We start from the raw sequence: 19,553 nt of genomic DNA on the forward strand, positions 1-19,553 counted from the left end.
ACACACACACTCTGTACATGCTACCCTTAGGAGATATCATTAGGAAGCATGGCATTAGTTTTCACTGTTATGCTGATGATACTCAGCTCTATATTTCTTCACGCCCAGACGAAACTTACCAATTCACAAAATTAACGGAATTCATAGCTGATATAAAAAATTGGATGACTAGTAATTTCCTACTACTTAATTCTGAAAAAAACAGAGATTCTAATTATTGGACAAAAAACGTCCTCACGTAATAACCTAGAATACTGTCTAACACTCGATGGCTGCTCTGTCAAGTCTTCGTCGTCGGTTAGGAACCTGGGTGTGCTCTTTGATACCAGTCTTTCATTTGAAAGTCACGTGTCTAGTGTCTGTAAAACCGCATTCTTCCATCTTAAAAATATATCTAAATTACGCCATATGCTCTCATTGACAAATGCAGAACAAATGCGTTCATGACCTCAAGGCTAGATTACTGTAATGCTCTACTGGGTGGTTGCCCTGCACGCTTAATAAACAAACTACAGCTGGTCCAAAACGCAGCAGCTCGAGTTCTTACCAGAACCAGGAAGTATGACCATATTAGCCCGGTTCTGTCAACACTGCACTGGCTCCCTATTAAACATTGTGTACATTTTAAAATATTGCTGATTACTTACAAAGCACTAAATGGTTTGGCTCCGCAGTGCTTGAGCGAGCTCTTAACGCATTATAGTCCTTCACGTCTATTGCGATCTCAAAATTTCGGCCAGTTGATAATACCTAGAATATCAAAATCGACTGCTGGCGGTAGATCCTTCTCCTATTTAGCACCAAAACTCTGGAACAGTCTTCCTAACATTGTCCGGGAAGCAGACACACTCAGTCAGTTCAAATCTAGACTAAAAACACATCTCTTTGACCTAGCATTCACATAACACATTATAGACTTCTATAATTCAATGTTAGGCTGCATAGATTTGGTCAGCCGGAAACGGGAACACTTCCCATAAATCCTGATGTACTCGTTACATCATGAGAAGAATGGAATCTACGCTAATTTTAGTGTCTTTTTTTATCCCGAGGTTTTCCCGCAGCCTGCCGGATCCAGGCCGTATCCAGATCTGACGAAGGACCTTCGCCTGGACCCGATGACAACGCAGTGCTGAAATGCCAACTAGTCTCTCCCTATGGAGGATCCCTTTACCACTCTACAGATAAAGCGTTGTCGCGAAAATTCGTTTCGCGTTCCTACCCCTAAGTGATAAAATAAAATAAAATTCTGTATCAAAATTTATAAGGAAAGACCAGTCCTTTGTTTAGGCTTGGTCTGTAGGGAATTACAAACCTGCGCACATATATTCAAACGCACATAACTATAGAACCAATTCTTAATGCGCATGTGAACGCCATCAGCGTTTCTCACAGGTTCGCGTGTAAAGTCTGTGTAGAGAGAATGGTGTCGTCTTAGCGGCCCCTAATTTAATAACAAATGATCGTTGCGACGGAAGCAAATCAATCAAAACTAACTTTAGCTGGAAAATAACTTTATTAAAGAACCGCTATAAAGCCAAAACAATCTCTGTTACCTTAAATTATACGTTTATCTCTGTAAAGCTGCTTTGAAACAATCTACATTGTTAGAAGCGCTATATAAATGAAGATGACTTGACTTGACTTGACTATACACACACACACTATACATACACACACACTATACACACACACTATACAAACACACACTATACATACACACACTCACTATATACATACACATTCTCACACACACACTATATACACACACACACACACTCTCTCTCTCTCACACACAAACACACACATTGTGTTTTATGTGATGTATGTGTAGCCAGTGGTCTCCACACATGCGCTGCTGTTTCAGGAATGCGACTCGTCAGCTTTATCTCTCCAGATCACTTCACCGTAGTAAACAGCAGAATATCAGAATCAGTGCAGAAACTTCATCAAATATGAGACAACGTCTATCTCTACAGACAACAGTCTTTATTCAGATCCGCTCAGATCAGTGACGCTCTCGTCTGATGGGGTCAGATCAGTGATGCTCTCGTCTGATGGGGTCAGATCAGTGACGCTCTCGTCTGATGGGGTCAGATCAGTGACGCTCTCGTCTGATGGGGTCAGATCAGTGACGCTCTCGTCTGATGGGGTCAGATCAGTGATGGGGTCAGATCAGTGACGCTCTCGTCTGATGGGGTCAGATCAGTGATGCTCTCGTCTGATGGGGTCAGATCAGTGACGCTCTCGTCTGATGGGGTCAGATCAGTGACGCTCTCATCTGATGGGGTCAGATCAGTGATGCTCTCGTCTGATGGGGTCAGATCAGTGATGGGGTCAGATCAGTGACGCTCTCGTCTGATGGGGTCAGATCAGTGACGCTCTCGTCTGATGGGGTCAGATCAGTGACGCTCTCGTCTGATGGGGTCAGATCAGTGATGCTCTCGTCTGATGGGGTCAGATCAGTGATGCTCTCGTCTGATGGGGTCAGATCAGTGACGCTCTCGTCTGATGGGGTCAGATCAGTGACGCTCTCGTCTGATGGGGTCAGATCAGTGACGCTCTCGTCTGATGGGGTCAGATCAGTGACGCTCTCATCTGATGGGGTCAGATCAGTGATGCTCTCGTCTGATGGGGTCAGATCAGTGATGCTCTCGTCTGATGGGGTCAGATCAGTGATGCTCTCGTCTGATGGGGTCAGATCAGTGACGCTCTCTCTCGTCTGATGGGGTCAGATCAGTGACGCTCTCGTCTGATGGGGTCAGATCAGTGACGCTCTCGTCTGATGGGGTCAGATCAGTGACGCTCTCATCTGATGGGGTCAGATCAGTGACGCTCTCGTCTGATGGGGTCAGATCAGTGACGCTCTCGTCTGATGGGGTCAGATCAGTGACGCTCTCGTCTGATGGGGTCAGATCAGTGATGGGGTCAGATCAGTGACGCTCTCGTCTGATGGGGTCAGATCAGTGACGCTCTCGTCTGATGGGGTCAGATCAGTGATGCTCTCGTCTGATGGGGTCAGATCAGTGACGCTCTCGTCTGATGGGGTCAGATCAGTGATGCTCTCGTCTGATGGGGTCAGATCAGTGACGCTCTCGTCTGATGGGGTCAGATCAGTGATGCTCTCGTCTGATGGGGTCAGATCAGTGATGCTCTCGTCTGATGGGGTCAGATCAGTGATGCTCTCGTCTGATGGGGTCAGATCAGTGACGCTCTCGTCTGATGGGGTCAGATCAGTGACGCTCTCGTCTGATGGGGTCAGATCAGTGATGCTCTCGTCTGATGGGGTCAGATCAGTGACGCTCTCGTCTGATGGGGTCAGATCAGTGACGCTCTCGTCTGATGGGGTCAGATCAGTGACGCTCTCGTCTGATGGGGTCAGATCAGTGATGGGGTCAGATCAGTGACGCTCTCGTCTGATGGGGTCAGATCAGTGACGCTCTCGTCTGATGGGGTCAGATCAGTGACGCTCTCGTCTGATGGGGTCAGATCAGTGACGCTCTCGTCTGATGGGGTCAGATCAGTGATGGGGTCAGATCAGTGACGCTCTCGTCTGATGGGGTCAGATCAGTGACGCTCTCATCTGATGGGGTCAGATCAGTGATGCTCTCGTCTGATGGGGTCAGATCAGTGATGCTCTCGTCTGATGGGGTCAGATCAGTGACGCTCTCGTCTGATGGGGTCAGATCAGTGATGCTCTCGTCTGATGGGGTCAGATCACTGACGCTCTCGTCTGATGGGGTCAGATCAGTGATGCTCTCGTCTGATGGGGTCAGATCAGTGACGCTCTCGTCTGATGGGGTCAGATCAGTGACGCTCTCGTCTGATGGGGTCAGATCAGTGATGCTCTCGTCTGATGGGGTCAGATCAGTGACGCTCTCGTCTGATGGGGTCAGATCAGTGATGCTCTCGTCTGATGGGGTCAGATCAGTGATGCTCTCGTCTGATGGGGTCAGATCAGTGATATACTGGATATTAAGTGTCTTTTAAGCTCAACAGTTTCAACAGTTTTCATTTCGTTGTTCCTGAACCGTTTCAGCAGTGTGTGTGTTTCTCTCGAAGTGTGTGTGTTTCTCTCGTTACAAACTGTTCTTTCTGTCCAGAGACTAAAAGCCATTCTCAAACAAAACATAAAACTCATATTTGATTAATCTGTGATAAACGCACTGATCCTGTGACGCACAGAGGAAAGGAGTGTGTGTGACTGAAGTCTGCTGTGTTTCCAGAGCGGTGAGACGGAGGAGAGCCGTTCTTCTGGCTCCCGTCGTTCCTCTGAGCTTCATCCTGGCGTATCAGATGGACATGGCGTACGGGTCGCTGGTCCACCGCATGAGAGGTAAACAGACACAGTCTGAGAACATGTAAACAGGACCGGTTCTGCTCTCACACAGTCGTGATGATGTTTCAGGAGCTTCTTCATCCTTCAGCAACAGCACACACACACACACACACACACACACACACACTCTAAACACGGTGTAGAACAGGTCCGGTTTACACACTCTGAACATGTCTGTCTCGCTCGTCTCAGAAGCTCGTCTGCTGTTAAAAACACATTTAAATCTAATCTAATTGTTTGATCATCAGCATGTGTGACACTTGTACTGATTAAAAGACCCAGTTAATGAGCGCAGTGACGTCATGCAGCTTTCCTCTGCTGTCACTGATTGATTATTGATTGGCTTTAAATGGATTCCTTAAAAATCCCGCTTTGATGGCGAGGGAATGTGGTTGTTGTAATTAGTGAACAGTGCAGTTGCTGATGATCCCGTCTGACAGTGTGTGTGTGTGTGTGTGTGTGTGTGTGTGTGTGTGTTAATGTGATCTGCAGCCGAGGCAGAGAGCATCATGGTCTCTGAGAGCGAGCGCCTGGATCTTCCTCACGGGACGCCCACGTTTGAAAGCATCGAGAAATCCCGACGATCCCGAGCTCACCTGACGTCTCTGCTGGAGAAATGAGTGCCTGTCCTGATCAGTCCTGACGATCCTGATGAATCCTGACGAACCTTAACAAGTCCTGATGAAACCTGACAAATCCTTATGAACCCTGACGAATCCTGAAATCCTAACAGATCCTGATAAATCCTGACAAATCCTTACAAACCTGACGAATTCTGTTGAATCCTGACGAATTCTGACTTACACGAATCCTGACGATCCTGATTATCCTGACGAATCCTGAAATCCTGACAGTTCCTGATGAATCCTGACAAATCCTTACGAACCTGATGAATTCTGATGAATCCTGACGAATTCTGACTTACACGAATCCTGACGATCCTGATTATCCTGACTTACACGAATCCTGACGATCCTGATTATCCTGACGAATCCTGAAAATCCTGACGAACACGAATCCTGACGAATCCTGACTTATACGATCCTGATTATCCTGACGAATCCTGAAAATCCTGACAAATTCTGACTTGCACGAATCCTGACGAATCCTTATGAATCCTGAAAATCCTGACGAACACGAATCCTGACTTACACAAACCTGACGAATCCTTACGAATCCTGAAAATCCTGACGAACAGGAATCCTGACGAATCCTGACTTACACGAACCAGACGGATCCTGACGATCCTGATTATCCTGACGAATCCTGATGAACCTGACGAACACGAATCCTGACGAACCTTAACGAGTCCTGATGAATCCTGACAAATCCTTATGAATCCTGACAAACCCTGATGAACCTTAACTAGTCCTGATGAATCCTGACGAACCCTGATGAACCTTAACGAGTCCTGACAAATCCTAACAAATCCTTACGAACCTGACAAATTCTGATGAATTCTGACTTACACGAATCTGACGAATCCTGATTATCCTGATGAATCCTTACGAATCCTGAAAATCCTGACGAACACAAATCCTGACGAATCCTGACTTACACGAACCTGGCGAATCCTGACGATCCTGACGAACCTGACGAAGGTGACCTTAATGACCCAGGAATGTTCAGTCTAACTGGGAGTGTTTTGGAGTGACTGGCTTCTCCAGCAGTATTCCAGCCAAACGCGATTGTGTTTCCATTGTGCTTCATGTGATCCGTTGATTCTCAGGTGTTTCTGCACTTATTGCCTAATTATTAATGCTTTCAAAATGCCTGGAAAGAAAGAAAACATGATTCAAATATATTGTGTTAATATATATTCTATATTTCCTATACACTTTATTATTCATGGTTGTAATGGAGCGTCCAAGTTTCGCTTTTATTGTGATCATCAACAATAAACCTTTAAAGCAATTTTTAATGTTTAATTTTTCCATAAAATGTTATTAAGATGATTTTCTGTGTGTGTGATGCATAAACAAAATATTCCATTTGGATATTAAAATATTTTTTTTAAACATGTTTTCATCAAAGTGAAGCCAATGTCTGTTCCAGAAAATAAAACCGATTGAACATTAGATTGTTTGGTTTTCTTTTGCACAATTGCTGAAAGATGAAACACAAAATCTATATTTCGGAAATAAATTATTCGTATTAAATCACGTTTGTGCTCCGACATCATTCATCTGTAGTGAGCAATATCCATAATAATCTATAACAGTAAGAACTGAGTGATGCTATTCGGCCAGCGTGCGCGCGCGCGTCAGTGACGTCAGTCCGAGTGTGTATAAAGTGTGTGAACTGATGGAGAATCTCCAGAAAGCAGCAGCTCCAGAAACTTAAGGGGTTTTCTTTGATAAGATCGCGTTAATGTACTTGATGACGATGTTCCGCGTGTTCTTGTCCGTTGTGCTGGTGTGTGTGTGCGGTGTGTGTGTGTGTGTGAGCGCGGAGCGGCAGGAGTTACCCAGAGACTTCGGAGTGAAACTGTGCGGGCGCGAGTTCATCAGAGCCGTGATCTTCACCTGCGGGGGCTCGCGCTGGAGGAGAGACAGTACGTGCTTCATCTTCATCATCATCTTCATCATCATCTTCATAATCATCTTCACCTGCGGGGGCTCGCGCTGGAGGAGAGACAGTACGTGCTTCATCATCATCATCTTCATCATCATCACATCTTCATCATCATCTTCACCTGCGGGGGCTCGCGCTGGAGGAGAGACAGTACGTGCTTCATCATCATCATCACATCTTCATCATCTCATCATCATCTTCACCTGCGGGGGCTCGCGCTGGAGGAGAGACAGTACATGCTTCATCTTCATCATCACATCTTCTTCATCATCATCATCTCATCATCTTCATCATCATCTTCACCTGCGGGGGCTCGCGCTGGAGGAGAGACAGTACGTGCTTCATCATCATCATCACATCTTCATCATCATCATCTCATCATCTTCATCATCATCATCTTCACCTGCGGGGGCTCGCGCTGGAGGAGAGACAGTACGTGCTTCATCATCTTCATCACAGTATAGGGGTTGAACACCTTCAGATTTTAAAGTCGACGTTTATGTGAGTAAAGTCGAGTCGACGAGTCGTCGATGACGTCATTGATGAACAAGTCAAGTCAGGGTTATTTATTCATACTTTGCAGTCACGTGATATCTGGCGGCCAACAAACGCGGTTAGTGCATCCAATCGCACAACAACTATCTGGCATGTCGTGTACACCTCAAAACACCAACTTTTGTATATTAAACCTGGCAACGTCCTGGCAAGATCCTTGATTAGTTTACTGCTTTTCGTTGCTAGAGAATGACGTTCTTGCCCGCCAGCCAGTACAACTGACGTCACTTGCAAAGTATCAATACAGCGCTTTTTACAACACAGAGTTTCAGAGCAGCTTTACAGAGATAACAGGAGAATAATGCAGTAAAGTTTGTTTCCAGAAGAGAATAGTGTCTCAGTCCAGCTTAAGTCAGTTCAGTGATGCTTCATTGCTGTTGTAAAAAAGTTATTAATTTAGTTCATTTATATATATCGCCGCTCTGGAGAAAACCGTGATGTCATCGTCAGCTCAGCTCAGTTCTCATATAATGCTGTCAGTGCAGGAGATCAATAATACTGTAGAATATTAAATGTCCTCAACTAAGCAAGACAAAGCTGGAGCCGAGACTGAGGAGATGTTTCTCACAGATGTCTGAGTCAGGTGCAGTATAGCAGTGGAGATGACTTCTGTGTGATGAGAGAGAGAGAGAGAGAGAGAGGGTTATGTCTCTCTATAGTGTTGCTGTGGGTTTCAGTTACTAAGAAACATGAAAAAATTCTAAACTATTTTATTGATAAATCACAGAATAGACAATACATTTCTGCGTTAATGAATGTTTCTGTGCGCGCGTGTGTGTGTGTGTGTGTGTGTGTGTGTGTGTGTGCTGTCTGTATGTAATGTGTGTGGCCTGTCTCTCTGTGTGTGTGGTCTGTCTCTCTCTGTATGAGTGTGTGTGTGTGTTACACTGCAGCAGCATTAGTGTAGAACAGTGATTAAAGGATTAGTTCACTTTTAAAAAAATGTTTGCTGATAATTTACTCCCCGATGTCATCCAAGAAATCCATGTGTTTCTTTCTTCAGTGGAAAAGAAATGAAGGTTTTTGAGGAAAACGTTCCAGGATTTTTCTCCACAGAATGGACTTCAATGGCAACCAACGATTCCAGTGTTCAAAGAAGGTTCAGATGTCCGTCTCAATGCAGCTTCACAGTCTTGATACGAACCCAGTCGAGGAATAAGAGTCTTATCTCGCCAAACAATCGGACATTTTCAAAAAAAATAAAAAAAATAAACGTTTTAACCACAAATGCCCGTTGTGTGCATCTCTGAGATCCGCCACACACTGCGTCCTCACGCTGGAAAGGTCACGCATCTCGTCATCTGTCCGAGTTATTAGTCTGTGTTCTCCGGGTCATGAAGGAGGGAAGGGCGGAAAATGTCTTCAAAAAATGAACGTCAAAATCATCCGACATCTTTGTTTTATTTTATTATTATTATAAATTTTTTCGTGACCTTTCCAGCGTGAGGACGCAGTGTGTGGCGGATCTCAGAGATGCACACGAAGGGCATTTGTGGTTAAAAAGTATATATATATAATTTTTTTTAGAAAATGTCCGATCGTTTGGCGAGATAAGACTCTTATTCCTCGACTGGGTTCGTATCGAGACTGTGAAGCTGCATTGAGACGGACATCTGAACCTTCTTTGAACACTGGAATCGTTGGTTGCCATTGAAGTCCATTCTGTGGAGAAAAATCCTGGAACGTTTTCCTCAAAAACCTTCATTTCTTTTCCACTGAAGAAAGAAACACATGGATATCTTGGATGACTCTCTCTCTCTCTCTACTCCCTCTCTCTCTCTCTTCTCTCTCTCTACTCCCTCTCTTTCTCTCTTCTCCCTCTCTCTCTCTCTCTCTTCTCTCTTTCTTTCTGATTATGCATTTATTTGTCATTTTAACTGTTGGAATCTGAGAATAAAAGTGGACAGGAAAAGATGTATTATGCTGTTGCGCCCTCTAGAGGCCACGATCAGCGACTAGTCGACGCGCAACCCTAGTGTACTCACACTAGAACGTCTTCATCATCATCTTCATCATCATCATCAGTATTGTTTGTTAATTTAAAACCATGAGAATAAAAATCAGGAGATATTTTAAGCTGTGGTGTATTTAGCTCACCTTTCAGTGTAAAATAATATACTTTTCAATGTATTCATGAGTGTAAATCATGTCATTTGTTCTGTATTTCAGTTAATTTATGGATGAACATTCAATAGTATGAATTCTAGAGCAATGAGCTCTAATATTATATCAGTATGATACAGTGATATATGAAAATGTAATTCAGGAAACACTCCTGTCACTGTTTACACTGTTAGATTAACAGTTCTTTCTGAAATATCACTGATGATTGAACAGAATATTAAGAGTGGGATCATCAGCTTCTGGCATCCATGTTTCCATGAAGAACCTCTGACACTCTGATGACTGACAGGTTCTGTGCTGATGTGTGCATGTGTGTGTGTGTGTGTGTGTGTGTGTGTGTCGCAGGTCCCTGGTCCCTGGACGGAGGTGTGCCGCTTCTCTGGTCTCTCCGACTGGACATGATGACCTCTGACTCGATGACCTCTGACCGCAGGAAGAGAAACTTCTCGCTGGGACTGGCGGGAATGTGCTGTAATCAGGGCTGCACGAAAAACGACATCGGCCGCCTGTGCTGATGTCACTGATGAAGATGATGATGATGAAGGACTTGCACTGAACTGTCAGATACTTTCATTTGTATTTATTTCCTTTGACCACGTCAATAAAAGTCCACGTCTTGATTGCAACCTTCATGTCTGACTGCCAGTGATTCGCTCATATACTAGCATCACCAAACCAATAAAGAAGCCCTGTAGTGAGTGATGTACTCTGTGCACCGTGGTAACACCTCCTCCTTACACCGCGGTAACACCTCCTCCTTACACCACCTCCTCCTTACACTGCGGTAACACCTCCTCACACCACCTCCTCTGTACACCGCGGTAACACCTCCTCCTTACACCGCGGTAACACCTCTTCCTTACACCACCTCCTCCTTACACTGCGGTAACACCTCCTCCTTACACCACCTCCTCTGTACACCGCAGTAACACCTCCTCCTTACACCACCTCCTCCTTACTACACCGCGGTAACACCTCCTCCTTGCACCACCTCCTCCTTACACCGCAGTAACACCTCCTCCTTACACCACCTCCTCCTTACACCGCGGTAACACCTCCTCCTTACACCGCGATAACACCTCCTCCTTGCACCGCGGTAACACCTCCTCCTTGCACCGCGGTAACACCTCCTCCATACACCACCTCCTCCTTACACTGCGGTAACACCTCCTCCTTACTACACTGCGGTAACACCTCCTCCTTACACCGCGGTAACACCTCCTCCTCACAGCTATATTCATCAGAATAAACAATTCCTCTGTTCTGAATGAAAGCCACTGTTTCATTGTGAATGTTTATCGGAACTTGCCTGATAAAAATCTGGTTTATAAGTTAAATTGTGCTTGAATATTAAAGATATAGATATATATTAACAAGAACATATGTCTTTCAAAGGTCCCAGAGACTGAAAGTCATAATTAAACAGGAATCGTTCCTGTTGGAGGTTTCCTGTGTTCAGACAGACACAAACTGGAGTCACGCCAGTCTTCGCTCCTTTGTTGTTCTGCATACGGAGTGAAGCGCTTCAGGAACAAGAACACATGTGGGCGGGACTTGATTGTGTCCGTGGGGAATTGATTGGATGGTTGTGGTTTGCTATTGGCTGATCTCATGTGAGTGACAGGTTGCCCCGCGTCATCAGAGAAGAGAAGAGATGCTAAGAGGAACTTATTCTGATTCAAGATTATTAACACACCCATAAATCATTAGAATAAACACTGAAATATAACATAAAAGGATAATCCATTTTGATTTCATGGGGACTTTAAGTAGATATTTGGTTGCAAGGAGTTTAACTGCATTGATTGTTTTAACATGCTTTTTTTCATCTTCCATATTTATTTCTAAAATTATTGTAAAGGTTATTTCATCTTTATATGTTGTCGAATGTGGTTGTGAGTGACTGAGGGGGAGATATATCTCTAAAGCAGATCTCGCGTGAGTGACCGTGACTACGCTAATGAATATTCAAATGAGAAATCAACCAACAGTGTCAATCAGTCCTGGCTGGAGCTGAGTGTGGAAGAGCTTCAGCGAGGTGGACTCCGGCTGGGTTTGCTGTATCGACAGACGACAGTAAGACCATACAGACGCGTGTTTCACTGCCGCCGTGCAGAGACTGATCGACTGTTAACTCTCAGTGTGCGCGCGCGACGTCATCAATCACTGATTCAAATCTGCTTTCGCGCGGTTTTTAATCACCCATACAATATTAACTTGATGTTTCTGGCACATAAATACACATGTAAAGAAACAATAATATGTAGTTTGTAAGAATATACACCGATGCCTAAATAATTATTAAATTAATCGAAATAACCTTTTAAAATTGAGTGGGTGTTTTATTCACAGCAAACACGCACTGTGTGTGTAAACGGGGAATTTAAAGGGATCGTTCACCCAAAAAATATCTCATGATTTACTCACCCTCAAGCCATCCTCGGTGTATATATCTTAATCATTTAGTCTTTAAGGTTCCATTTATACAATCAAAGTCTCTGGCTTGTAGCCCAACATCTTCATAGTCTTTCACTATAGGCGCTTTCTTCAGATAATGGGGTTCTCTTACGAGAGGTACTCTCGTACTGCGTAAATCTTACGCTAGGGGAAAATCTCTTTTCCGCGAGATACTGAAGCCAAAAAATTATCCTTAATTTTGAAATAATGTAAAACGCGTTGCGGCAGCATGCAGACACAGGCGAGACGGCTTGCGCGCCTATTGGCTGCCCTGCGGCAACTGCAGCAGCCTATCGATAAGGCCCACTCGTGACGTCAGCTCCAATGGGGGCGCTTCGCGCCCAATACGTCACGTCCCGCCAGAATGGGCGTGGTCTAGGGCTATAAACATAGCTTCGAGAGGCTAGCTCACTGATTTTTCATCTCTTCAGCGAAGCTCTCGCATCGCTGGATCCGGAGAGAAGCCGCGCCGTCTGAAAAAGCCTTTCAGCGGGACGAGTCGACACTCTGAAGCCGCTGGCCGCGCCGCCTTCAGTCGCCTTCCTGCTGCGCTATCCGGCGTTATATCCTTTCTCTGCTACTGTGTTTTGTGTATGTGTGTGTGCTCGCCGCCGCGACACACACTCTCATTGCACTAAAAGAGCCGGGCGTCTTTTTCAAGACGCCCCTTTCCTGAGGATCACGCAGCTCTCGCGCTCGCGCTCGCTGACGGCGACCGCCCTCACTGCGAGCCAGTTACTGCCTGGTGACTCTGAGGACTCACCTGGCATCCTTCTCCGAGACTGCTCCTCCGCCCCCCCCCAACCCGCAAAGCTCGCCGGTGCGCCCGCTTGCCTTGCCTGCTTGGGGGATGATACCTGCTCTCCCTCTGTTCGAGCCGCGCAAACCGCGCCGTTCACAGGGGATGTCAGGAGCGGACGGTCACGGGGCTAGCTTTCTCTCTCCCTCTGTTCGAGCCGCGCAAACTGCGCCGTTCACAAGGGAGGCTGGAAGCGGACGATCGGGGTTAGTTTTTCTTTACGTTACAAGAAAGCTACCCTGCCCTTGCGCCCCATTCACGCGTCACTCACCGGCGAAAAGACAACTCAGTTCCCTGATTAGGCGACTGGAAATATCAATATTGCAGCAAACGAGCCTGTTGTAACACGCACGCTTGCAAGCAAACGCCGAAGAAAACATGTTGACGCTCTCTTATATGCTCATGCATCTATACACCTTTGTGTTCCCCCCCTGTGGCTCAGTGGCGGAATCTTAGGTTTTTCGCACGAGGGACCGGGGTTCGAATCCCGGTCTAACGGCAGATATATTATGCCGCCAATGCTTCGCTCTGTCAGTTCCCTGAAAGGCGACTGCAGATGTGCATTTTGCAGCCAACGAGCGCGCTGTACAACCCGCTCGCCTGCACCCAAACACCGTTTCTATGGTTCCCGTGCGTCACTGGCGAATGGAGAAAAGGGTGTTTTTAGCCCCGCTGCGGCCGGGCCGACCTCCACTCCTGACACATTTCTCATTCCCCTCTTAAGTTCAGGTGACTGGAAATGTCAATATTGCAGTGAGCGAGCCTGTTGTTTTGCACGCACGCCTGCAAACAAACGCCAGCATGTTGACGCTCTTTGATAATACTCGCGCTACTGAATGTCTATGTGTCTTCCTCTGTGGTCCAGTGGTAGATCGTCAGATTTTCACGCGAGAGACCCGCGATCGAATCCCGGGTCTACCGGCAAAACACACTTTTTGCCGTCAATTCTCGCTCTGGCAGTTCCCTGAAAAGGCGACTGCAGATGTGTATTTTGCAGCTAACGAGCGCGTGGTACAACCCGTTCGCCTGCACCCAAACTCTGTTTCTATGGTTTCCGCCTCTGAAGTTCAGACGACTGGAAATGTCAATATTGCAGTGAACAAGCCTGCTGTAATACACGCACGCCTGCAAACAAACGCCAGCATGTTGACGCTTTCTGTTTCTATGGCAACTTCTCGCTCGTTCAGTTCCAGTAAATGCGACTGTTCCAGTGTATTCTGCAGTAAACAAGTCGGCGAAATAGCCCGCTTGCCTGCACACAAACGCCGCTTTTACGGCTACCCAGATAAATCCCATAAGAGTGTATTTTCTGGTGTCCCGGCCACGGCCGATGGTGTTACGAATGTAGACGAAATTCCTACACACAAACACAGCCCGTCACACAGGGCTCGCGCACATGAAATCGACCCAGGTCGATTGCGCATTAAACGTGGTAAATGTGCCCACTGCCCAGTGCCCACAAACACTACGTTCCGCATATCTCAAGGTTTCTGTAAAAACAAAACCAACGTGCATTCGCTCTGCTCAGGCGGACAATGCTCTCAGTGTTGTAAATGTGCCCGCTATCCCGCGCCCACATTCACACATAGACATGACAGGTCCTACGGGACTCGCCCAGCCCTCCCCTCTCGGTTGACCACCGCAAAGGAGTCGAGCGCGGGCAATCTGCCCGCTGTTATCAGCGCGCCCCCTGCCTCGAAGCGCGACGCTTATGTTACAGCACACCGAAGCCCCTCTGTCGCTGAGCGACCAGAGCGCGCTCCGCATTCAGCCCCTAGCCATTCGTGCAGATGCATGGGCAAGGCTACCCGGGGGTTTTGAAGTGGGTGCTAGACATTATAGAAAGAGGCTATTCGCTACAGTTTCGCCGACGCCCTCGCCGCTATGTGACGCGCGTCGAAGCTACGGTAAAAACAGAAGTAGCACCACCTACTTCGAGCCGAAATTTTGAAACTGTTGAGCAAAGGGGCCATAGAGCCTTTATCTCAAGCTCAGAGTGAAGGAGGGCTATACAGCAGATACTTCCTGGTACTGAAAAAAGACGGGGGTCTCAGACCCATACTAGATCTAAGGCAACTGAACAGAGTGCTTGCGAAGCAACAGTTCGGAATGCTCACGACCAAAAAAACCCTCACGCACATTCGCCGAGGAGATTGGTTTGTGTCAATAGATCTGAAAGACGCATATTTTCAAATACAAATAGCGTCACGTCACAGGCGACGTTTGAGATTCGCCTTCGAGGGCCAGGCATATCAGTGCTCAGTCCTACCGTTCGGCTTGTCTCTAGCCGCTCGCACCCCTCAGACTACAGGGCATGCGAGTATTGAACTACTTGGACGATTGGCTGATTCTAGCTCAATCTCACTCGGTGCTCATAGAGCACAGGACCATTTTGCTCGATCACCTCGAGAATCTGGGTCAATTGGGCGAAGAGTTCTCTGTCTCCCAGACAGATAATATCTTTTCTGAGCACAGAACTGGACTCGCTGTCTATGATAGCGCGACTGTCACCAGAGCGCGTACTAGACATTCAGCGCGCAGCGAGCTCTTTCCGCTGCGGCGCATCTGTCCCGCTCAAGAAATTTCAGAGGATGCTAGGTCTCATGGCCTCAGCATCATCAGTACTTCAGTTGGGCTTGCTTCGCATGCGCCCGCTACAGTTCTGGCTGAAAGCGCGAGTACCGCGCCGAGCGTGGGCTTCCGGTCTGCTTCGTCTCAAGGTCAATCAGAAATGCATCGCAGCTCTGAAACCTGGGAAAGCAAACGACTTGTACCAATCAGGTGTTAGCCTGGGGACTTCCTCGAGTGTGAAGGTAGTGTCTACGGACGCCTCCACCTTGGGATGGGGAGCACTGCTCAAGGGCAGACCGTTCTTCGGCCAATGGTCAGAACGGGAGAAGCTTCTACACATAAACTGCCTCGAAATGTTGGCAGTAGACAACGCACTGACGCGTTTTTGTCCCTAAATACGAGGACACCACGTCCTGGTCCGCTCGGACAACATGTCAGTGGTGTCCTACATAAATCGCCAGGGCGGCCTCAGGTCCCGAAACCTGCACAGGCTGACAGAACGCCTCCTGGTGTGGGCTCAGCGCAACCTGCTCTCGCCGAGAGCAGCGCATGTGCCAGGGCTCCTGAACGTAGGACCGGACAGACTGTCCAGAAACAATGTTCCGACAGGCGAATGGCCTCTACACCCACAGACAGTCCAGCTGCTGTGGAAGAAATTCGGCAGAGCGGAAGTAGACCTGTTCGCGTCTCAAGAAAACGCTCACTGTCTGGAATTTTTCTCCAAGAGCAGGGACGCGCTGGCTCACGTATGGCCCCGCCGCCCGCTCTATGCCTTTCCTCCCGTCTTTCTCCAGCCTCAGGTGATAGAACGGATCAGAGAAGGATGCTCAGTGCTACTCGTAGCGCCGTTCTGGAAAAACCAACCCTGGTTCCCAGTTCTGATGCAGCTAGCAAGCACTGCCCCATGGCCAGTGCCAGTGAGGAGGGACCTCCTCTCTCAGGCCAAGGGCTCGTTTTGGCATCCGCGCCCAGAGCTGTGGTCCCTTCATGTTTGGGCCATCAACGGGTACCCGCTGACCTCCCCAAGCGGAGTGTTAAACACGATCACGCAGGCTAGAGCTCCGTCTATGCGACGTCTCTATTCCTCGAAATGGTCAGTGTTCTCCAGCTGATGCACAGCTCGTGGCGTGTCGCCCCTAGACTGTGGGGTGACGGAGGTTCTCTCCTTCCTACAAGAGCTGTTGGACAAGGGCAGGACCCCTTCCACGCTCAAAGTGTATGTGGCGGCCATAGCAGCGTTCTCAAAAACAACGCTGGGTCAGTCAGTAGGAAGGAACGATTTAGTCATCGTCTTCCTTAGAGGAGCTAAGAGACTGAATCCTCCCAGGCCTCCCTCAGTCCCTGTATGGAACCTTTCTACAGTGCTGGAAGCCATGAAAGGTGACCCATTCGAGCCTTTACAGACGATTGATCTTAAACACCTGTCTTTCAAGACAGTGTTTCTTCTGGCTCTCGCTTCAGTGAAGCGCACAGGGGACTTACACGCGCTCTCAGTAAGCGCGACGTGTATGGAGTTTGGGCCTAATGACTCAAGAGTTATACTCAAACCTAAGCACGGTTATGTTCCAAAATCCCTCAACACACCGTTTAGGGCGCGGGTCATTCCCTGTCAGCCTTACCGGTCTCTGACGAGGAAGGAGACGCAAGCTTCCTTTGCCCAGTCAGGGCATTAAGAGCTTATGTGTCTCGCACGTCTGTTTTCAGACAGACAGAGCAGCTCTTTGTTTTCACTCTACGGACGTTCTAAGGGACTTGCCGTGTCGAAACAGAGCCTATCCAGTTGGATAGTTGATGCTATAGCGCTGGCTTATACCTCTAAGGGCTTACAGTGCCCATTTGGAGTCAGAGCACACTCCACGAGAGGCGTGGCCTCGTCGTGGGCTTGGTCTAGTGGGATTGCCTTGCAAGATATCTGTATGGCGGCAGGCTGGGCCTCCCCGTCTACATTTATAAGGTTTTATAACCTAGAGGTTCCCGCCTTGCAGGCTAAGCTGCTTTCGGTCTAAAATCGGTACTGTCTGCCCTGATGTGTTCGGGCCAGAATACTGAAACTGCTTGAGCAAATGCTCGCTGTTGGATCGCGCAGCTCTATGGGCAGTGTGTAAGACCCACTATATTCGTCAGTCCAGGCCGGGGGTCGCCCTGACTGTACGACACATCATCAGTATAACTGCTCCTTATAAGATGTTATATTATTACAGGAATGATGCTATTCTAGCCACTCTTTCCTGGGCTCTCTGTGAGTCCATTATGATCATGTACTATATGAGCCCGGGCACTTGCCCTTGGGACTTTGGTGCTGGATCTTAGCATGCACGGCGTTTTACACTGTTTCCCCTAGCGTAAGATTTACGCAGTACGAGAGTACCTCTCGTAAGAGAACGTACTCGGTTACTAACGTAACCTCGGTTCTCTCTAGAGAGGAAACGAGTACTGCGTATCTTGCCGTGCCTGCACACGCTCTGGTTCGCTTCGGCGATGAAAAACCAGTGAGCTAGCCTCTCGAAGCTATGTTTATAGCCCTAGACCACGCCCATTCTGGCGGGACGTGACGTATTGGGCGCGAAGCGCCCCCATTGGAGCTGACGTCACGAGTGGGCCTTATCGATAGGCTGCTGCAGTTGCCGCAGGGCAGCCAATAGGCGCGCAAGCCGTCTCGCCTGTGTCTGCATGCTGCCGCAACGCGTTTTACATTATTTCAAAATTAAGGATAATTTTTTGGCTTCAGTATCTCGCGGAAAAGAGATTTTCCCCTAGCGTAAGATTTACGCAGTACTCGTTTCCTCTCTAGAGAGAACCGAGGTTACGTTAGTAACCGAGTACGTTTTCTTTTCCAGATGTAATCAGCGTTTAATGTATTTATGGTTTGATCCGCTTTGTTGGGGACAGACAGAGAAAAGGGTAAATACACCTGGAAAGGCTTTCCATTTAGATGCGACCAAACAGAGAAAGATCTCTATTTAACCATCTGTCTAATCTAGATTTACATTCATCCATTTTGTTCCATATATTTAATGTTTCACTCAACTTAGTCTCTTTGGTTATATGTTTAGCCAAGTATTTGCCTGCAGTTTTAATAGGGATGCCTCAAGGTGGCAGTCATGTATAGGGGGAGCGTGGGGATAGTTGTAACACGCTTGTTTTAAATACTTCCGCACATGCTTGGATGACGAAACTTTGTGTATTTACCAGTTGCCATATCAACACTATATAGAAAAAAAAATTCCGCCAAAATTTTACTTTTTTTTGGGAAGATATCCATAGACATTTATTAAACCATAGCAAAAGTAAATTTCTTACTTAAGTTAATTTTTCATCTCTATTTTTTGTGTTTAATTACAATAAGACAAATCTGATATTATTTTAATCTCCAAGATGTTATTTAACAGTTGAGATAGTTATTTAATGCTTCGCTAACTAGCAGAAGACACTGTAAAGACGCTGTAAATCCATGCGTACGGCCGTCTGCCAGAAGATAGTTATTTTACTTTATAAAGTTTTAAATATGGATATTTGTTTTACACGAACGCATCGCTTCTCTTCAGAAGGGTTCTACATGTTTTACTATAGGCTAACTGTGATAGTGTTCGTCTGACAGAAGAGTGTCATACACACCTAGGATGAGTTGAGGGAGAGTAAATCATGGGCTAAATTTCATTTTTGTGTGAACTATCCCTTTAAGTCCACCAGCCACACACTTCTGCTTGTGGGAGTAGATGAATCTATGCTGTAACTCAATAGACACTAACAGTGTAAACTGACTTTATTTACTAAAATATACGCGAGAATCGGAATATCTGTTATTTTACAGTTCATTCTAATATTATAGATAAAAAGAAAAAACGTCAATTTATATGTGACAGCGAAGTGTCACGTGACACTCTTGCTGCGTTCTAGAATAACGATTGCATTAAAAAGTCGCCAGAGTGTTTTAAACTTCCGTGTTAATTTTGAGTTTTCTGCGTGCTCGTGTAGACTCCGTGTAGACTCCGTGTAGACTCAGTTGTGGATGTTCATCCGTGTAGACTCAGTTGTGGATGGTCATCCGTGTAGACTCCATGTAGACTCAGTTGTGGATGTTCATCCGTGTAGACTCCTTGTAGACTCAGTTGTGGATGTTCATCCGTGTAGACT

General features: G+C 46.8%; 3 protein-coding genes and 1 long non-coding RNA gene across 5 annotated transcripts in view; 2 read left to right on the forward strand and 2 right to left on the reverse strand.

The window, feature by feature from the left end:
* The window catches only part of plgrkt (plasminogen receptor, C-terminal lysine transmembrane protein), a 14,530-nt gene extending 9,227 nt beyond the window's left edge, over positions 1 to 5,303 (forward strand). For both annotated transcript variants that reach the window (XM_082140093.1, XM_082140094.1), the window contains exons 4-5: positions 4,227 to 4,336; positions 4,832 to 5,303. In XM_082140093.1, coding sequence (XP_081996219.1) covers positions 4,227 to 4,336; positions 4,832 to 4,959 — 238 coding nt within the window. In that variant the 3' untranslated portion in view covers positions 4,960 to 5,303. The remainder of the gene's footprint in view (positions 1 to 4,226; positions 4,337 to 4,831) is intronic.
* LOC309476944 (uncharacterized protein) overlaps positions 1 to 19,553 on the reverse strand; it is a 93,216-nt gene that overhangs the window by 2,070 nt on the left and 71,593 nt on the right. The gene's annotated exons all lie outside the window — the stretch shown is intronic.
* Positions 5,521 to 5,939, reverse strand: LOC309476945. Its single transcript, XR_014198424.1, has 2 exons — positions 5,904 to 5,939; positions 5,521 to 5,814 (listed from the first exon to the last, which is right to left on the reverse strand). It is a non-coding gene; the product is annotated as an uncharacterized lncRNA (long non-coding RNA).
* rln1 (relaxin 1) lies at positions 6,710 to 10,218 on the forward strand (the record flags this gene model as incomplete). The annotated part of the gene is made up of 2 exons (XM_082140088.1): positions 6,710 to 7,345; positions 9,938 to 10,218. 2 exons carry the CDS (start codon positions 6,710 to 6,712, stop codon positions 9,992 to 9,994), a joined length of 693 nt encoding a protein of 230 aa, XP_081996214.1. The 3' UTR covers positions 9,995 to 10,218.

This window comes from Leuciscus leuciscus, assembly GCF_965113295.1.
Source record: "Leuciscus leuciscus genome assembly, chromosome: 16".
NCBI lineage: Eukaryota > Metazoa > Chordata > Actinopteri > Cypriniformes > Leuciscidae > Leuciscus > Leuciscus leuciscus.